The sequence below is a fragment of the Cynocephalus volans genome, chromosome 3 (assembly GCF_027409185.1).
Source record: "Cynocephalus volans isolate mCynVol1 chromosome 3, mCynVol1.pri, whole genome shotgun sequence".
In the NCBI taxonomy this organism is placed as follows: Eukaryota; Metazoa; Chordata; class Mammalia; order Dermoptera; family Cynocephalidae; genus Cynocephalus; species Cynocephalus volans.
The window spans coordinates 171960635-171978732 of NC_084462.1; the positions used below are offsets into that span (position 1 = coordinate 171960635).

Consider the following 18098-nt stretch of genomic DNA (forward strand, 5'->3'; position numbering starts at 1 on the left):
AAAACATTTTCTACAGTGAGAAAAACAGGTACTTTTTTTCTGAGGTGCACACCAAAGAAGTAAGCAATTTGTATTGTTTGTTTATGCCTTTTAATTCCTTTAGTTAAGACTATTTCTTTTTCTTGGTGAACCGTAAGAATAAATTATATAATTTCATGCTTCCTAGAAACCTCCCAACAAAATATTCATAGTCAAACACTGAATTGTTTAGGCCTAGATTTTCTCAATAGTAACATCATGTGGAGTTGTTACAGGATTTTTAAAAGGATGTGTCTAAAGCATTAAGCATGGTGTCTGATCTACATATTATTACGGTTCATCCACTTAACTATGCTACTTGAAATAAGACTTTTAAAAAATAAAGTCCAGCTTTTTATTCACAGATATCTTTATTTACAAAATAAATGCTTAAATAAGATTTTTAAATCTATATTCAATAGATACAAAATACTATAATAAATAATCACATCAGGAGAAATTATAATTTTTTCTATTATTTCTATAAATGAAAATAAAGTCTTGAAAAATTAGCAAAAGTAGAACAAATCAATCTTTTCAAAATCAGAAGATTGCTAGGTCACATCCACTTGATTATTTGATCTCAAATAATCAAATTTCATATTAATTCATTATGTCTCTTTTATCCTTTCTGTATTATGTATCCCATCCTTCTCCCCCCAGCCCCCCAACTCCCTGCTCCCAGTCCAAGAAAGGCCTCTCTAGGAATATAAATCAGCATTATACCACTCCACTATTGTGTTTTTACTTATCCACTGAATGCTATCAGTGGATCTGACACTGTACAATTGGTCTTTCAGGTAGATATTTATTATCCCAGAATAGTAAGTTCAATCAATGCTCATTTTTTTAAAAAATCTGAGTGACTATTCCTTGTCAGGTACTGTTCTAGGTTCTAGGGATACAGTGATAAGCCAGACTAAGATTCTGCCCTTATGGAAGGAAGGGAAAACACCAGTAGATGATGAAATTAGAAAGCTAGATGGGGTTGCTTAAGGACATGGAAAGGAGTTTTATTCTATCTGAAATGGGAGGTTAAGTGTTATTTGTTTCCTGTGGCTGCTGTAACAAATTGCCACAAACTAAGTGTCTTAAAACAACAGGAACTTATTTTCTCATAGGTCTAGAGGCCAAAAGTCCTAAATCAGCATCACTTGGCTAAAATCAGTGTTGACAAGGCCACACTCCCTTTGGGGGTTCTAAGGTAGAATCTATTCCTTGCCTTTTTCACCTTCTGGTGGTTGCTTGGCTTGTGACCACATCACTCCCATCTCTGCCTTCATCTTTACATTGCTTTCTTCTCCATATGTGTCAAATCTCCCTCTGCCTTCTTATAAATGCATATTTGAAGGCATTTAGGCCCCACCCGGATAATCCAGGATTATCTCAAGATCCTTAATTTAACCACATCTGTATAGACCCATTTTCCAAATAAGGTAACATTTACAGATTCCAGGGATTCGGGCCCAATATCTTTGGAGGGAACATTATTCTGCCTACCCCACCATGTAAGCAATTTTCATGTAAGAGGGCAGTAAGATATGACAGATGCTTTTAAAAGATCTCTCTGGGTGAGTGCACTCTAGGAGACAAAGTGTAAGCAACAGATCCAGTGAGGAAGCTGTTGTCATAACCAGACAAGAGGTGATTAAGGCATGAGAAGTGAAATTACATATTATATACATCTATTATAGTCAAGGTCAGCTAATGAGACTGAGTTAGTTAAGAGGGAAGACTTAGGAGTCAGACTTCCAGTTCAAACCTAATCATACTTTTTGTCAGCTTTGTAATTTTGGGCAAGTTACTTAACTGAGTTGTTTCTTCCTATATCAAGTGACCATTATAGAACTGCCATGAGGATTCAGAGATAAAAATGTGTGAAATGTTTGACAGAGTACAGTGCATAGTAAGACCTCAATAAATACACACTATAGTTATTTTATCTGTGCCTGGTATTGTGCATTAATTTATGATACATATTTTGGTTCCCAAGATATAAGTGAAAAAACAATGAAATGAATTTAATAACTCAACAAGTAGACTTTTTTTCTGTACTACATTATAAAGCATATACCTGTGCTACATGGTGCAATTATATTATTACTATTTTAAACTTTATCAAGGAGCACAATATTTTAGAAATTTATCTTAACAATCAAATTCTTTTGCTTCTAGATAACCAGAAGTTCAAATCAAATATCAAAATCTAACAAATAAGATTTCAATTTAACATATTGTGGAAAAATAATTAAAATCTAATAAAGACCACAGAAAAAAATTATTTCTTTTTCAAAAGATATCCTAGGGTTAAATCACATAACATAAATATATTATAACATTTATATATAAAAGTTTTTCCACATTTAGGGAATTTAAGTTGGAGGTCAAAATATTTCCTTTCTGGAGTTTTACTTACATTTAACCTTGAGATGACTGACTGAATCACACTATCATTCATTTTCCACTTTGGATACAATTTAGAAAGTAAACCGTGAAAATACTATGAATTAGCTCAATTCTAATCCTGTTTCTGCCACTTTATTTTTAACATTAAATTCTTTCATCTCTAAAACAGTGAAAATAGAAACCTATTTTAAAAACCACTTTTTAGATAATACATTATTGTAAGGATGAAATGCAAATGCAATAAAACAAAAATATCATTGGTGAAATTTTATACTACTGTAGTGGATTGGATTATGTCCCCCCAAAACTTCCTTGAAGCTTGAATTGTGTTCCCCAAGTTTTATGTATTAGAAACTTAGCCCCCACCATGACTATTAAGAGGGTGGGAAATCCTATTATGGTAGTTGAAAGGTGGAGCCTTGAAGAGGTGATTAGATTGCAGAACCATGCTGTAGTGAATGAATTAAAAACGGTGGTCAGGGGCAAGGTTCTGAGGGCTTTAAGAGAAGAGAGAGGAAACTCTCTCTCTCTCTCTCTGCCCTGTCTCTGTTTTCTCTGCTTCCACCATCTTGCAATGTGAGACCACTGGGTCACTATCGCCACCACCAGATGGACTTTGGACTTCCCAACCTCTGAAACTGTAAGAGATAAACTTCATTCTCTTTATAAATCACCCAGTTCTGTGTATTCTGTTATAAGCAACACAAACTAATACAAATACATAAGGCCAGCGAAATCTCCAACATCACCTATCTGATATTCTTTAAGGTAAAGACAAGGCAAAGGTTGAGCTCTAAAAGCTGCTTATATTACTGTTATAAATGTGGTAAGAATCTTCAGAATGATTAACTTTTTGCATAAAATATTTATTATTCATATCTTTAAATTCTCTAAAAGTAAATCACTCATAGAAGACCAGTATTAGAAAGTACTCAAATTATTTTTCCTTATGGATTTAACAGACTATGAACTAAGATACCGAAAATCAGCAAAACCATATATATGGACGCTCAAGCCAGAAATCTGGAAATCATTCCTCACTACCCAAATCTAATCCATTATGAAGTTCCATTCATTCTACTTCAATAAATGTATCTCAGATATGTCCACGACTCTCTACTGTCCTAATTAGTTGTCCTAATCCAAGCCACCATTAAATAACACAAGGACCAATGCTGCAGCTTCCTAATTATACCACTCCAATCCACTCTCCATAACCAAAATGATCACTGTAAAATGTAAATGGAATTAAGTCATGCCCTACTTAAAGCCTTCAGTGGCTTTCCACTGTCCTAAGAATGAAAACTCTCACATGCTCTATTACTGATCATTTGTCTAACCTCTTCTCAAGTCACACCCCAACCCCATCCACTGGATGGATGCCAACCACACTTGCCTCTTTCAGTTCCACCAAGCTCTTTCACCCTAGGGCTATAAGCTCCTCAAAGAGGCTTTCTTTGACCTCCCAATGCACACAAGTCTGCCCATCCCCCACCCCATTACTTTATTACTTTATCTCATTGTCTCCTGTTCTTTACACTTGGAACCCTTATCACAATTTGCGGTTATACCACTTTAGGGGTTTTTTTTGGTGTACTTGTTTTTATGTCTGTTTTCCCCTCTGGACTGTAGCCTCCCAGAGGATGAGTTCCCTGTTTTGTTCACCTCTATTTTCCCAGTGCTTAGAACAGTGCCTGCCACACGGAAGTACCCTGTAAACATTTATAAATAAATGAGAATGCCATTATTACTAACTGCTCACTTTTGGACACAACATTGCTTTTCTAAAAAATTAAGAAATCACGGCCATGGCAAAGGTGAATAAAGTGGCTACGCAAGATTGTGTCATGGTTCTGTCACTGGAAAGTAACCACTTTCCAAGGCAAGAATTAAAGAAGGTGCTAACCAGGAAAACCAATAAGTCTTAATATTGGAATACAGTGCTTTTTTAAGTGATTTGCACAAAAACATAGGTTTTGTAATTTGAAATGGGGTTGATTAAATGTTTGGCTGCCTACATTGTATATTAAACTCCCTAAAAAGTCATTAACTATCGGAGTTTTCCCCATAAGTTCTTTCTCATTTGCTTCATTCTTCAGTATTTTTACAGAAAGTCAGAATCACACAGTACTCTGATATACACATTCTTTAATTGTCTTCTATATAGTCTTTAGGCCATCCTAATACAGAATCTAATCTGGGACTCTTCTACCTTTTTCATATCTCTTTCAAACAGTACAGAACAAGATAAATGAGGATCCTAAATAAATGGTTGCTTCTTGATTAACTAAAGAAATGAAGGAAATGAAATCATTCAGCAATAAAAGTTTTCTTAGTACATATTCATCAGTGTATACTTTGTCTCCATTTATTCAGTTAATCCTCTCTATCACAGATTAATTTTAATTACTTTAAAAGCTTATTAAAGTCATATATTCCATAACTCAGGTATACTTTATAGTTTAAGAACATACATTTGATTCTTTGTATAAATACACCATATATATATGAGTGTACATAATATTCTTTATACACTTCCATAAAATTAAGATTTCCTGGGAGTTACTACTTAATTATTACAAACTCATTATCAAATCAAAAGGATATCAGCAAAATAATTAAGAGACATCTAAATGTCACTACTCTCTTTCATCTTCTATTCTTGCATTATTAAACTTTGGACACCCAATATGCTCTCTGTGGACCAGATATAGCCTGCTCTCAACACAGAGTTTGCGGCATACTCACTATTTTTAGCTTTAAATTTGATTTGCTTATTTACATTAACTCCATAGCTAAGAGAAGCTAAAAACACCTGTTCCTTTCTGCTACTGTTTAACTGGCACTTCCAGGTGTCTTGTTAACATGCTTAGGTCAGTTAACAGCACTGAAGTTAAACGTGAAAATAAACCTAGTCTGTGTAGGCTTAATTTCTTTGAAATAATGGCATGATTCTTGGAAAAATAGATATGAAAAAGCTTGATTCACTTTTGAATCATAAGCAGTGCCAAAATAAACATCATCTCAATTTACCATTGTAATCAGTAAAACGAATTCATATTGCCTGAATAGAAATGCAAGCATCTTGTGAAAATAAGACACATCCCTGATGTGTAAAATCATAACTATGATGCGTAAATCATAACTAGAACCATGCTAGATAAGCCTAAAAATAAAACCCAAGGACACAGTAATAATTATGGTATTTTAAACACATATAAATTTAAAAGTATGAAAAAAGTTATAGGCAAACGGGTAGACAAAGCAAAATATACAAAATTCACTATTAACAAATATAATCTCCCTTAGTATGTAATCTCTCTGATCCCATTAGTAGGTAAGCTCTTGGAGGACACACAGACTATTGTCTGCTTTGTTCATTCAAGTTCTTATAAAGAACAGCACTTTGCACATAGGTGCAAATAATAATTATTAAATATTAAATATTTAATGTGATATATTAATCAATAAATATTAGGAGAAAGAAAGTGATATCAAATCAAACATTTTTGTTCATAGCAGGAAAACTAATTCTGAAGGAATTTAGGAAGCAATAAAATAAATATGAAACTAAAATTGTGATGGCCATAATCAATCTTTATTTGAAGATTCTTCAGAAGTCAGCACAGGGTCATTATTAGGAATATCAGTTAAGTTATATTATTGATGTAGAAATATTATTAATATAGATTTAAGTCAACAGGATATCAAATAACATACCTATGATTTTATAAAAATAATTAAGATTTTTTTGAGTTACTGAAAAGCTAACTTTATTAAAATGTCTCTACCGAAAGAATGACTAAAGAAATCATTTCAACTTAATTTCCCTAAACATTTCCATCATAATTCAAAATCTATATAATAATACTTCCTCCACTCAATTATTAGGTACAAAAGATCAGCCATACATAAAAGCTCCAAAAATTTTCCTAAACAATGACAACATGCTACTGAGAAAAAGATGGGAAATTCAAATCTTATTTCATACCAACTTACTCTAACTTTTGGCAAAACTCTCCGAAGTGTCTCAGCAGGATTCTGCCGCATCAAAAATGGAAGATTTGCAATCACACTTGTTCCTTGGATATCTTGACCAGCACTTACAAAGAAAACACAAATTTAAAATTTATAATTATAAGCTGAATTCCTGGTTTACAATTATAAAAAGCATGGATTAATTTGAAAAATGACTACTTCAAATGATAAACACATTTCCAATAAAGTCTTAAATATAAAAATAAAACCAGAACTGCATTTTCATTAAGTAAAATATTATAACAAATACATGAAGATATTAATTATGTTTGTGCCAAAACAATTGTCTATTTGTATACATGGTAAGGGGATCCAAACCTTTGACCCTGGGGTTACAAGGCAGTACTCTAACCAACTGAGCCAACCAGCCAGCCCTATATACATGTCTTAAGTCTAAAAGTCTTGAGACTTTTACAAAATACTTACTTTAAATTTCTACCTCATTTTTTTCTGTGACCTGCCAGTATGTTGTATTTATAAAAAAATATATAAATAGTAAAACTGTATTGTGGTAAAGTATAAATAATCATAGTAACAGGAACAGCAATAAAATCAACTACAGCAAAATCATACAACAACTTTGTTTTGGTACAATGAAATTACTTGTTGCATTAGACTGGCTCCATGATTCTTAAAGATACACTCAGTACTCTTAAAGATAAGTAGAATATATTTATAAAATACCTTTTTGACATAACGCTCATTTAGGTTTTACTCAGATAATCTCAGTGATAATCCAGTGTCCCAAATACCACAGAAAAAGTGCTCAGATTCTTCTGAAAAATTGTTTCCATAAACTTAAAAATTCTTTATTTTTAAGATATAAACTAAGTGAAATAAGTTTTGCAGGTACTTAAGATATATATCAAAAAGATACTAGTAAATGTGCCAGTGCCTCAGAGGGAAATTCTACCTATTCTTAACTGATATCAATTTAAATACTAATTGCTGATGACATATTTACTTATTTACTTAACTAAAATTGTTTTTACTTAGCTATTCAAATGTAACTATTTATACTTATATGTACACAAGACCTTAATATGTTTTAAAGAGTTTTTTAAAAGTAATATATTTTTGTTTCAGAGTTTTATAAATTCTGTTAATAAGAGACATATTCAGATTCTAAATGAAGCTGCTCTGTTCTGAAAAAAGGCTTTTTTTCTGTTGCAGTATGGCAGGCTATGAAACACAGGGCAACGTAATCATTCTACTATTTTCGCCACTAAGTGTATCCTTTTACTGACAAAATCCAGGAGGAAAAGAGAAGGGTGTGCAATAGGCAACCCATGCCAAGATGGGCAGAGGATCAAAAAAAGAAAAATCAAAGTTGCATATGTAAGTACTACCAGTAGTCAGTTGAATGGTGGCACCCTAAAGATATGGCCACGTCCTAATCCTGGAACCTGTAAACGTCATCTTAATCTTTAAAAGGTTCTTGAGATGAAGAGATCATCCTGGATTATGCAAGTAGGCTCTAAATACAAAAACAAGTGACCTTAAAAGAGACACTCAGAAGTGAAGACAGACAAAATAAGGAGGAAGCAATTTAAACATGGACACAGAGATACGAGTGATGCAGCCACAAGTCATGGAATGCTGACAACCACCAGAAGGAGGAAGAGACAAAGAATGGATTCTCCCCTAGAGCCCTGTTGACAACTTGATTTTAGACTTCTGGTCTGCAGTATTGTGAGAAAATAAATTTCTGTTGTTTTAAACCATCCAGTTTAAAAGAAAGAGAAAAGAATTATCTGAAAAAGCAATGTTTAATATGACAATGCCTGGCCCAGAGTGAAAGTTTAGTAAATATCTCTTGAAAGGATAAATGAATATATAACAAGCTGGATGAATGAATGTCAGTAATATTCAGTATTAAGCATTCAGTGAATTTTATTCACTAACTTACAATTAAGGGGGAAAACTGTGACCTCTAATACCTTGCAGATGTGAATACTAAATATTTCACAGGGCAAAACAAAAAAAGAGAGAAAACACAAAACATAAATAAAATGGCAGACTGGAGCCCTAAAATATCAACAGTTACATTAAAAACAAGTAGTCTAATTACAACAATTAAAAGGCAGGGATTAGCAGGGTGGATTAAAATCCATGCCTAACTACATGCAATCTACAAGAAACCCACCTCAAATATAACAATATTAGCAGGTTGAAAGTAAAGGATGGAAAATTATATATCATGGAAACGTGAATCAAAAGATGCAGAAGTAGCTATATTAATATCAGTTAAAGCAAACCTCAGAGAAAAAAATCACAAATGGGGATATTACATAATAATAAAAGAGACAATACACCAAGAGACATAGCAATTCTAAATGTCTATGCACAAAACAGGATGGCAAAATATGTGAAGCAAAAACTGATAGAACTGAGAGAAAAAATAGGCAAATACACAGGTACAGGTGGAGATTTCAATACTCATCTCTCAACAACTAGTAGAACAACTGTAGAGAAAGTCAGAAAGGATATAGCAGGGGAGGGAACTTCCTAAATCATTTGGTGAAGCTAATATTACCCCAATATCAAAACCAGGCAAAGATTAAAAAATAAACAAAACTGTGGAGCAATATCCCTCATGAATACAGATGCAAAAATCCTTAATAAAATATTAGCAAATAAGACACAGTAATATATAGAAAGAAAAATTATACATCATGACAAAATGGAGTTTATTCCAGGGATGCAAAGCTAGTTCAATATTAAAAATCAGTGTAATCCATTACAGTAACTGACTACAGAAAAAGAAAATCACATGATCATATCAATGCAGGAAAAAAACTGACAAAAATCAACATATGAACACTGAAATTACAAATTCAATATCATTTATAATCACTCAAAAAAATAAAATCCTAACAAAATGTGGACAGGACTTGTATGCTTAAAATTACATAATGTTGATGAAAGAAATCAAAGGAGATCTACACAACTAGAGAGACATGCTATACTTGTGCATTGGGAAATTCAGAATGGTAAACATGTCAATTCTCCCCAAATTGGTATACAGGTTTAACAAATTCTTATAAAAATCCTATTAAGACTTTTGGGAGACATAGATAATATTTTTCTAAAATTTATATGGAAAAGCAAACAAACGAGAATAGCGAAAAACAATTTTGAAAAGAAAAATAAAGTGGGAGAAATCTATCCACCCAATTTTATAGTTATCATAACCAAGACTACATAGTATTGATGCAGGGATAGACATATAAATCAATAGGACATAAGAAAGAAGCCAGAAATAGACCTCCACAAATATGCTCAACTAATTTTTGGCAATGGTGCAAAGGCAATTCAATGGAGAAAAGACAGCCTATTCAACAAATGGTGCTGGAACAACTAGACATCCATAGACAAAAGAAAAAAAGATGAACCTTGATCTAAGCCTCACACTAACTCAGATTTAAATGTAAAACATAAAACTATAATACTTTTAGGAAAAACATAAGAGAATAACTTCTAGATCTAGAGCTAGGCAAAGAGTTCTTAAACTTGACACCAAAAGCATGATCCTTAAAAGGAAATTCAATAAACTGAACAGCATTTAAATTTCAAACTTTTGCACCATGAAAGATTCTGTGAGAAGATAAAAAGACAAGCCACAGACTGGGAGAAATATTTACAAACTATATGTTTGACAAATAACCAGTATCTAAAATATATAAAGAACTCTCAAAATTCAATTGAAATAAAACACACAATCCAATTAGAAAATGGGCAAAATACATGAGGAGACATTTCACTGAAAATGATATATAGATTACAAATAAACATATTAAAAGATGTTCAATAACATTAACCATTAGGCAAATACAAAGTAAAACCATAATGAGATATCACTACATAATTATCAGAATGGCTAAAATAAAGATAATGACAACAACAAAGGCAAAGAAATTGGATCACTCATTCATTGCTGTTGGGAATGTAAACTGACACAGCCACCCTGGAAAACAGTTTGGTAGTTTCTTAAAAAACCAAGCATGCAACACCGTACAACCCAGAAATTGCACCATTAGGCATTTATCCCAAAGAAATAAAAACTATGTCCACACAAAAACCTGTGAATGAATGTTTATAGCACCTTTATTTAAACAACAACAACAAAAATGGAAACAACCATATTGTAGCAGACTGAATTATGTCCCCCCAAACCTCACTGAAGCTTGAATTCTGAAGCTTGAATTGTGTCCCCCAAGTTTTATGTATTAGAAACATACCCTCCACTATGACTGATAAGAGGGTGTGAAATCCTATTATGGTAATTGAAAGGTGGAGCCTTGAAGAGGTGATTGGGTTGTAGGACCATGCAGTAGTGAATGGATTAAAAATGGTGGTCAGGAGCATGGTTCTGAGGGCTTTAAAAGAAGAGGAGAGTCTGTCTCTCTCTCTCTCTTGCTTCTTCTCATCATGTGATCTGCTTGTGCCTGCTGGCTGCCTGCCGCTTTCCACCATGAATAGAAGCAGCCTGAGGCCCATGCAAGATGCAGCTGTCCCAGAATTGTGAGCCAAATAAACCTCTTTTCTTGAGACTTCTGGTCAAGATGGCAGAATAGATGGTTCCCAGAGTAACTCCCCCCAATAAATCAACCAAATTTGCAACTATAAAAATATAACATCAACCAAGCTGGGGCCACTGGAGCTCAGGGGAAGAGGAGAAGAGACCTATGATGTTCATGAAGGTGGGAGAAACTACAATGAGAGAAAGAAAAAGCTGCTCTGAGCATTTCGGGCCATGGCTGCTTTAAGGCTCGAGCTGATGAGCGCATGGAGCAGGAGCTGGTGGAAGCTACAGCTGTGCCCTTGAGATGGAGTTACTTGGAGGCAGCAGGAGAGAAGAGGACCTTGGCGGCCCCCAAGGCAGCAAGACCACTAATAGGTTTCCCATGGACCCACTCAGGAGGGAGGAGCCAGAACAACTGAAAAAAAGGGAGCCATTCAGAGGCCGGTGAGTCATTGTAAGGGACCAGCACAGGGCCCATCCCATGGGAAGTGTTTGGAGCATGGGCAGTAGGCAAGATGGGAACACCAGGAGAAAGAACATTGGAACACAGCAAGGACAGCCGACCTGCCCCCCAATCAGCACAGAACCACTCAGAAGAGAATGGTCAGGAATGCAGAATTGCATGGGATGCAATTTGATGAAAAAACTCAGGCCCAGATCAGAGATTCTATAGAACACAGATCCACTTGGTCTCTGGAAAGCCGTAAGTACTTATAAGAGTAACCATTAAACCCTGAGCTGCACAAAAAGCCTTCCCTAAGGAAACAGCAGCAAAGTAGCAATTTAACCACACAGCTCAAGTGCTGGTTCCCACAGGAAGTTCCCCCGTGTTAGAAGCAAAGAACAAAAAATTAGTTCCGTCCCAGGCACACCACCAGCACCTTGGGGCCTGCCTGGGAACTGGAGGCTTGGATCCAGGCACAGGACCCCACTCCCACTTCCAAGCAAACTGTGCCAGTGCTTCAGTGCCAGCCCGGGGACCCAAGGAATGGAGAAGGGGACTGGACCCTCCTCCCACAACCAGGCACACCAAGCCAGCACCTTGGGGCCTGCCCAGGGACCCAAGGCAAGGAGAAGGGGAACGGACCTCTCTTCCACAACCAGGCACACCGCACCAGTGCTTCAGAGCCTGCCCGGGGACCCAGGGCATGGAGAAGGGAACTGGACCACCGTCCCACACGATGCACACTGAGCCAGAGCCTTGGGGCCCACCCAAGGACCCGGGGTATGGAGTCAGGGACCAGACCACCCTCCCACAACCAGGCACAACATGCCAGCACCTCAGAGCCCACCCAGGGACCCAGGGCATGGAGAAGGGGACCGGACCTCTCTCCCACAACCAGGCACAACATGCCAGCACCTCAGAGCCCATCCAGGGACCCAGGGCATGAAGAAGGGGACCAGTCACCCCTCCCACAACCAGGCACATGGCGCCAGCACCTTGGGGCCTGCCCAGGGACCAGAGGCATAGAGAAGAGAACCAAACACACCCCACAACCAGGCATACCACCAGTGCCGAGGAGCATACCCAAAACAGCACCTCCACGTGGGTGGGCCACCACAGCCACCACAATAACCATGGCTGCTGCAAAAGCGGTTAGACACCACAACCACCACGCACATGGTCCACCAACCACTGGAGTGCATTCACACAAGAGTCACCAGCAGAGACAAAGAAAAGAAGAGGATATCTCTTTCCACAAAACCCATTTCAGAGTGACAGAAGAAGCATCTGCTCTATGATAATATTGGGGGACCTGATCACATCTCTCATTGGACAGATCATCTAGGCAACAAATTAACAGAGTAACTATTATTCTTTCAGAAGCAGAGAAAAAATCTCAGGCAATTAGAGGGGGGAGGGGGAGACAATGGGGGAAGGGAAGCGATTGGACAAGGAGAATAAAGAATAATTACAATTTGTAACAATATGTATGCTAGTAATACTGATTTAATCAACATATCTCAATGTTCAACCCCAAAAATATGTATAATTGATATTGATTCAATAAATAAAATAAATTTTAAAATAATAATAATAATATTTCCAAGATAAAAAAATAAAAAATAAACCTCTTTTCTTTATAAATTACCCAGTCTGAGGTATTCTGGAACACAAAATGGACTACTACATATATGTCCTTAAATGGGTGAATGTTTAAACAAACTATGTTACATCTATACGATGGAATGCCACTAAGCAATAAAAAAAGAACAAACTCTTGATATATATAACAACCTGGATGAATCCCCAGACAATTATACTAAGTGAAAAAAAGTCATCTTCTGGTAAAGACGGTGGAATAGACGATTCCTAGCAACACTCTCCCCCACAAATCAACCAATTTACAACTATTAAAAAGTAACAAAAGGAGGCCAAAGAGCTGCTCTGGAACAGGCAGGAGCCACGCACTGCAGGACCCCCAGCCCAGGCCAGTCCCCACTGCCCAAAATTGGCAGTCCCTTGGGGATCCAGGCCAGACATCAGGGTGGAATGAGTGGACCATGATACCCCCTGCCACAATGACTAAACACCAAAGTAAACATACCAGAAATATGAAAAATCAAGAAAGTATGACACCACACCAAAGGAAAATAATAACTCTCAAGCTCTAGATCCTATAGAACAGGAAGTCCTTAAAATGACTGACAAGGAATTTCGAGTAACAATTCTAAGGAAACTAAATGAGAAACAAGAAAACTCAGTTAGACAACACAATGAAATGAGAAAAAATATACAGGGACCTGAAAGAAAAAATGTACAAAGAAGTCAATGCCCTGATAAAGAAGGTAGCAGAGCTTGTGGAGCTGAAGGATGCATTCAATGAAATAAAAAACACAACAGAGAGTCTAACCAGTAGGCTAGAACAAGCAGAAGAGAGAATTTCTGACCTTGAAGACAAGCAGTTTGAATTAATACAAGCAGATAAAAAAAAAAAAGAATTTAAAAAATTGAAGAAAATCTAAGAGAGATAACAGACAACCTTAAGCACTCAAATATAAGGGGAGGAAAAAGGAAATGGCATTGAAAACATATTCAACAAAATAATAGCAGAAAATTTCCAGGTGTAGAGAAAGTCACATATATTCAGATTCAGGAGGCCAAAGATCCCCAAACATATTCAACCCAAAAATGTCTTCTCCAAGACATGTTATAGTCAAACTGGCAAAACTCAAAGACAAAGAGAGAATCTTAAAAGCTTCAAGAGAAAAGCAGCAAGTCACCTATAAGGGAGCCCCAATCAGAATAAGATCAGACTTTTTATCAGAAACACTAAAAGCCAGAAAGGAAGGGGATGATATATTCAAAATACTAAAGGACGAAAATTGCCAGCCAAGAATACTTTAACCAGCAAGGCTATCCTTCCAAAATGAAGGACAAATAGTATATTTCTCAGACAAACAAAAAATGCGGGAGTTCACCACCACACGACCACCCTTACAAGAAATTCTCAAGGGAGTACTGGGCTTGATACCTGAAAAACAACCATCACTGCCATGAATACTCAAGAAAGAACAAAACCTACCAGTAAAACAAAAATGCTAACAATAAAGAGAAAAAATAGTTTATCTAACACCTCAAGAAACCAACAAACACGGAAGACAAACAAAATCAGAAAGAAAGGAACAAAAGGTACTTAAGACATTAAAACAAAAATCAATAAAATGCTAGCAGTAAATCAACACCTTTCAATAATAACTCTAAATGTAAAAGGATTAAATTCTCCACTCAAAAGACACAGAGTGACTGGATTAAAAAGATAGACACAACAATATGCTGCCTTCAAGAGACTAACCTCACCTGTAAAGACACACATAGACTAAAAGTGAAAGGATGGAAAAAGATATACCATGCAAATAGAAATGAATAACGACCTGGAGTAGCTATTCTTATGTCAGATAAAATAGATTTTAAATGAAAAACAATAAAAAGAGATAACGAATGCCACTATATAATGATAAAAGGATATATCCATCAAGAAGACATAACAATCACAAATATACACACACCCAACATTGGAACAGCCAGATTTATAAAGCAAACACAATTAGATCTAAAGAATGAGATAGACCCTAATACCATAATAGTGAGGGACAAGAACACTCCACCCTCAACATTGGACAGATCATATAGACAAAAAATTGATAGAGAAACACAAGATTTAAACAGCACTTTAGACCAATTGGACTTGGCAGATATATATAGAACATTCCATCTAACAACCTCAGAATATTCATTCTTCTCATCAGCACATGGAACAGTCCCAGGATAGACCACATGTTAGGTCACAAAGCAAGTCTCAACAAATTCAAAAAATGTGGAATTGTTCCATGTATTTTTTCCAATCACAATGGATTAAAATTAGAAATCAATTACAAATGAAACTCTGGAAACTATACAAACACTTCAAAATTAAACAACAAATATACTTAATGACATATGGGTCCAAAGAAATTAAACAGGAAATCAAAAAATTTCTTGAAACAAATGAAAATAATGATACATCATACCAAAACCTGTGGAACACTGCAAAAGCAGTACTAAGGGGGAAATTTATCACATCAAATGCTTACTTCAGAAGAATGGAAAGATGGCAAGTAAACAATCTAACACTTCACCTTAAAGAACTAGAAAAACAAGAACAATCCAAACCCAAAGTTAGTAGACAAAAAGAAATAATTAAGATCAGAGCAGAACTAAATGAAATAGAAATCCAAAAAACAATACAAAAGATCAATGAAACAAAAAGTTGGTTTTTTGAAAAGATAAATTGACAAACCTTTAGCAAGGCCAGCTAAGAAAAGAAGAGAGAAGACCCAAATAACAAAAATTAGTAATGAAAAAGGTGATATTACAACTGATACCTCAGAAATGCAAGGAATCATTAAAGACTACTATAAACAACTATATGCCAACAAATTTGAAAATCTGTAGGAAATGTATAAATTTCTGGATACATACAAACTACCAAAACTGAGCCAAGAAGATACAGAAAATCCCGAACAGACCAATAACAATAAAAGAGATTGAAGATATTATCAGAAGTCTCCCAACAAACAAAAGCCCAGGACCAGATGGGTTCACTGCAGAGTTCTACCAAACCTTCAAAGGGGAATTGATACCAATTCTCTACAAACTATTCCAAAAGACAGAAACAGAGGCCATTCTCCCAAACTATTCTATAAGGCAAACATCACCCTGACACCAAAACCAGAAAAAGATGCAACAAAAAAAGAAAACTACAGGTCAATATCCTTGATGAATATACATGCAAAAATCCTCAATAAAATACTAGCTAACAGAATACAGCAACACATGCTCAAAATTATACACCATGACAAAATGGGATTCGTCCCAGGGATGCAAGGTTTGTTCAACAAAAAAACAAACCAATAAATGTGATACACCACATCAATAAAATCAAAGAAAAAAACTATATGATCATCTCTATAGATGCTGAAAAAGCATTTGACAAAATTCAACATTCATTCATGATAAAGACTCTCTACAAGTTAGGTATAGATGGAAAGTATCTCAACACAATTAAAGCCATATATGATAAGCCCACTGCCAATATCATCCTGAATGGGAACTAGAATGGGAACCAGAACAGAAACTAGACACGGATGCCCACTCTCACCACTCCTATTCAACACAGTGTTGGAAGTATTAGCCAGAGCAATCAGAAAAAAGAAGGAAATAAAGGGCATTCAGACCGGAAAAGATGAAATCAAACTGTCCCTGTTTGCAGATGATATGATCCTATATACTGAACAGCCTAAGCCTCTACAAAAAAACTCTTAGAGTTGATAAATGATTTCAGCAAAGTTTCAGGGTACAAAATCAACAAACAAAAATCAGTAGCATTTCTATACTCCAACAGTGAACATGCAGAAAAAGAAATCAAGAAAGCTAGCCCATTTACAATAGCCATCAAAAAAATAAAATACTTGGGAATAAAGTTAACCAAGGATGTAAAAAATCTCTACAAACAGAACTACAAAGCACTGTTGAGAGAAACTGAAGAAGACACAAGAAGATGGAAAGATATCCCATGCTCTTGGATTAGAATAATTAACATTATGAAAATGTCCATATTACCCAGTGATCTACAGATTCAATGCGATCCCCATCAAAATTCCAATGACTTTTTTTCAGAAATGGAAAAAAACTATCCAGACATTTATATGGAATAACAAAAGACCACGAATAGCCAAAGCAATCCGGAGCAAAAAATATAAAGCTGGAGCCATAACACTACCTGACTTCAAACTATACTACAAAGCTATAATAACCAAAACAGTATGGTACTGGCATAAAAACAGACACGCAGATCAATGGAATAGAACAGAGAACCCAGAAATCAACCCATACACCTACAGCCATCTGATCTTTGACAAAGGCACTAAGTCTACACACTGGGGAAGAGACCACCTCTTCAGAAAATGGTGCTGGGAATACTGGATATTCATACGTAGGAGAATGAAACTAGACCCGTACATCTCACCATATATCAAAATCAACTCAAAATGGATTAAAGAATTAAATATACATGTGGAAACAATAAAACTCCTTAAATAAAATGTAGGGGAAACACTCCAGGAACTAGGAGTGGGTACGGACTTCATGAATATGACCTCAAAAGCACAGGCAACAAAAAAGAAAAATAAACAAATGGGATAATATCAAACTAAAAAGCTTCTGCACAGCAAAAGAAACAATCAACAGAGTTAAAAGACAACCAACAGAGTGGGAGAAGATATTTGCAAAATTTACATCTGACAAAGAATTAATATCCAGAACATACAAGGAACTCAAACAACTTTACAGCAAAAAAACAAATAACCCAGTTTAAAAATGGGCAAAGGAGCTAAATAGGCATTTCTCAAAGGAAGATATATGAATGGCCAACAGACACATGAAAAAATGCTCAACATCACTCAGCATTTGGGAAATGCAAATCAAAACCACTCTGAGACACCATCTCACTCCAGTTAGGATGGTTAATATCCAAAAGAATGAGAATGATAAATGCTGGCGAGGTTGTGGAGAAAAAGGAACTCTCACACACTGTTAGTGGGACTGCAAAATGGTGCAGCCTTTATGCAA

The 18098-nt window shown here is 35.6% G+C and overlaps 1 protein-coding gene across 3 annotated transcripts in view; it reads right to left on the bottom strand.

Annotated features, from left to right (window-relative positions):
* PPP4R4 (protein phosphatase 4 regulatory subunit 4) overlaps nt 1-18098 on the bottom strand; it is a 107811-nt gene that overhangs the window by 64641 nt on the left and 25072 nt on the right. For all 3 annotated transcript variants that reach the window (XM_063091765.1, XM_063091766.1, XM_063091767.1), the window contains exon 3: nt 6424-6526. In XM_063091765.1, coding sequence (XP_062947835.1) covers nt 6424-6526 — 103 coding nt within the window. The remainder of the gene's footprint in view (nt 1-6423; nt 6527-18098) is intronic.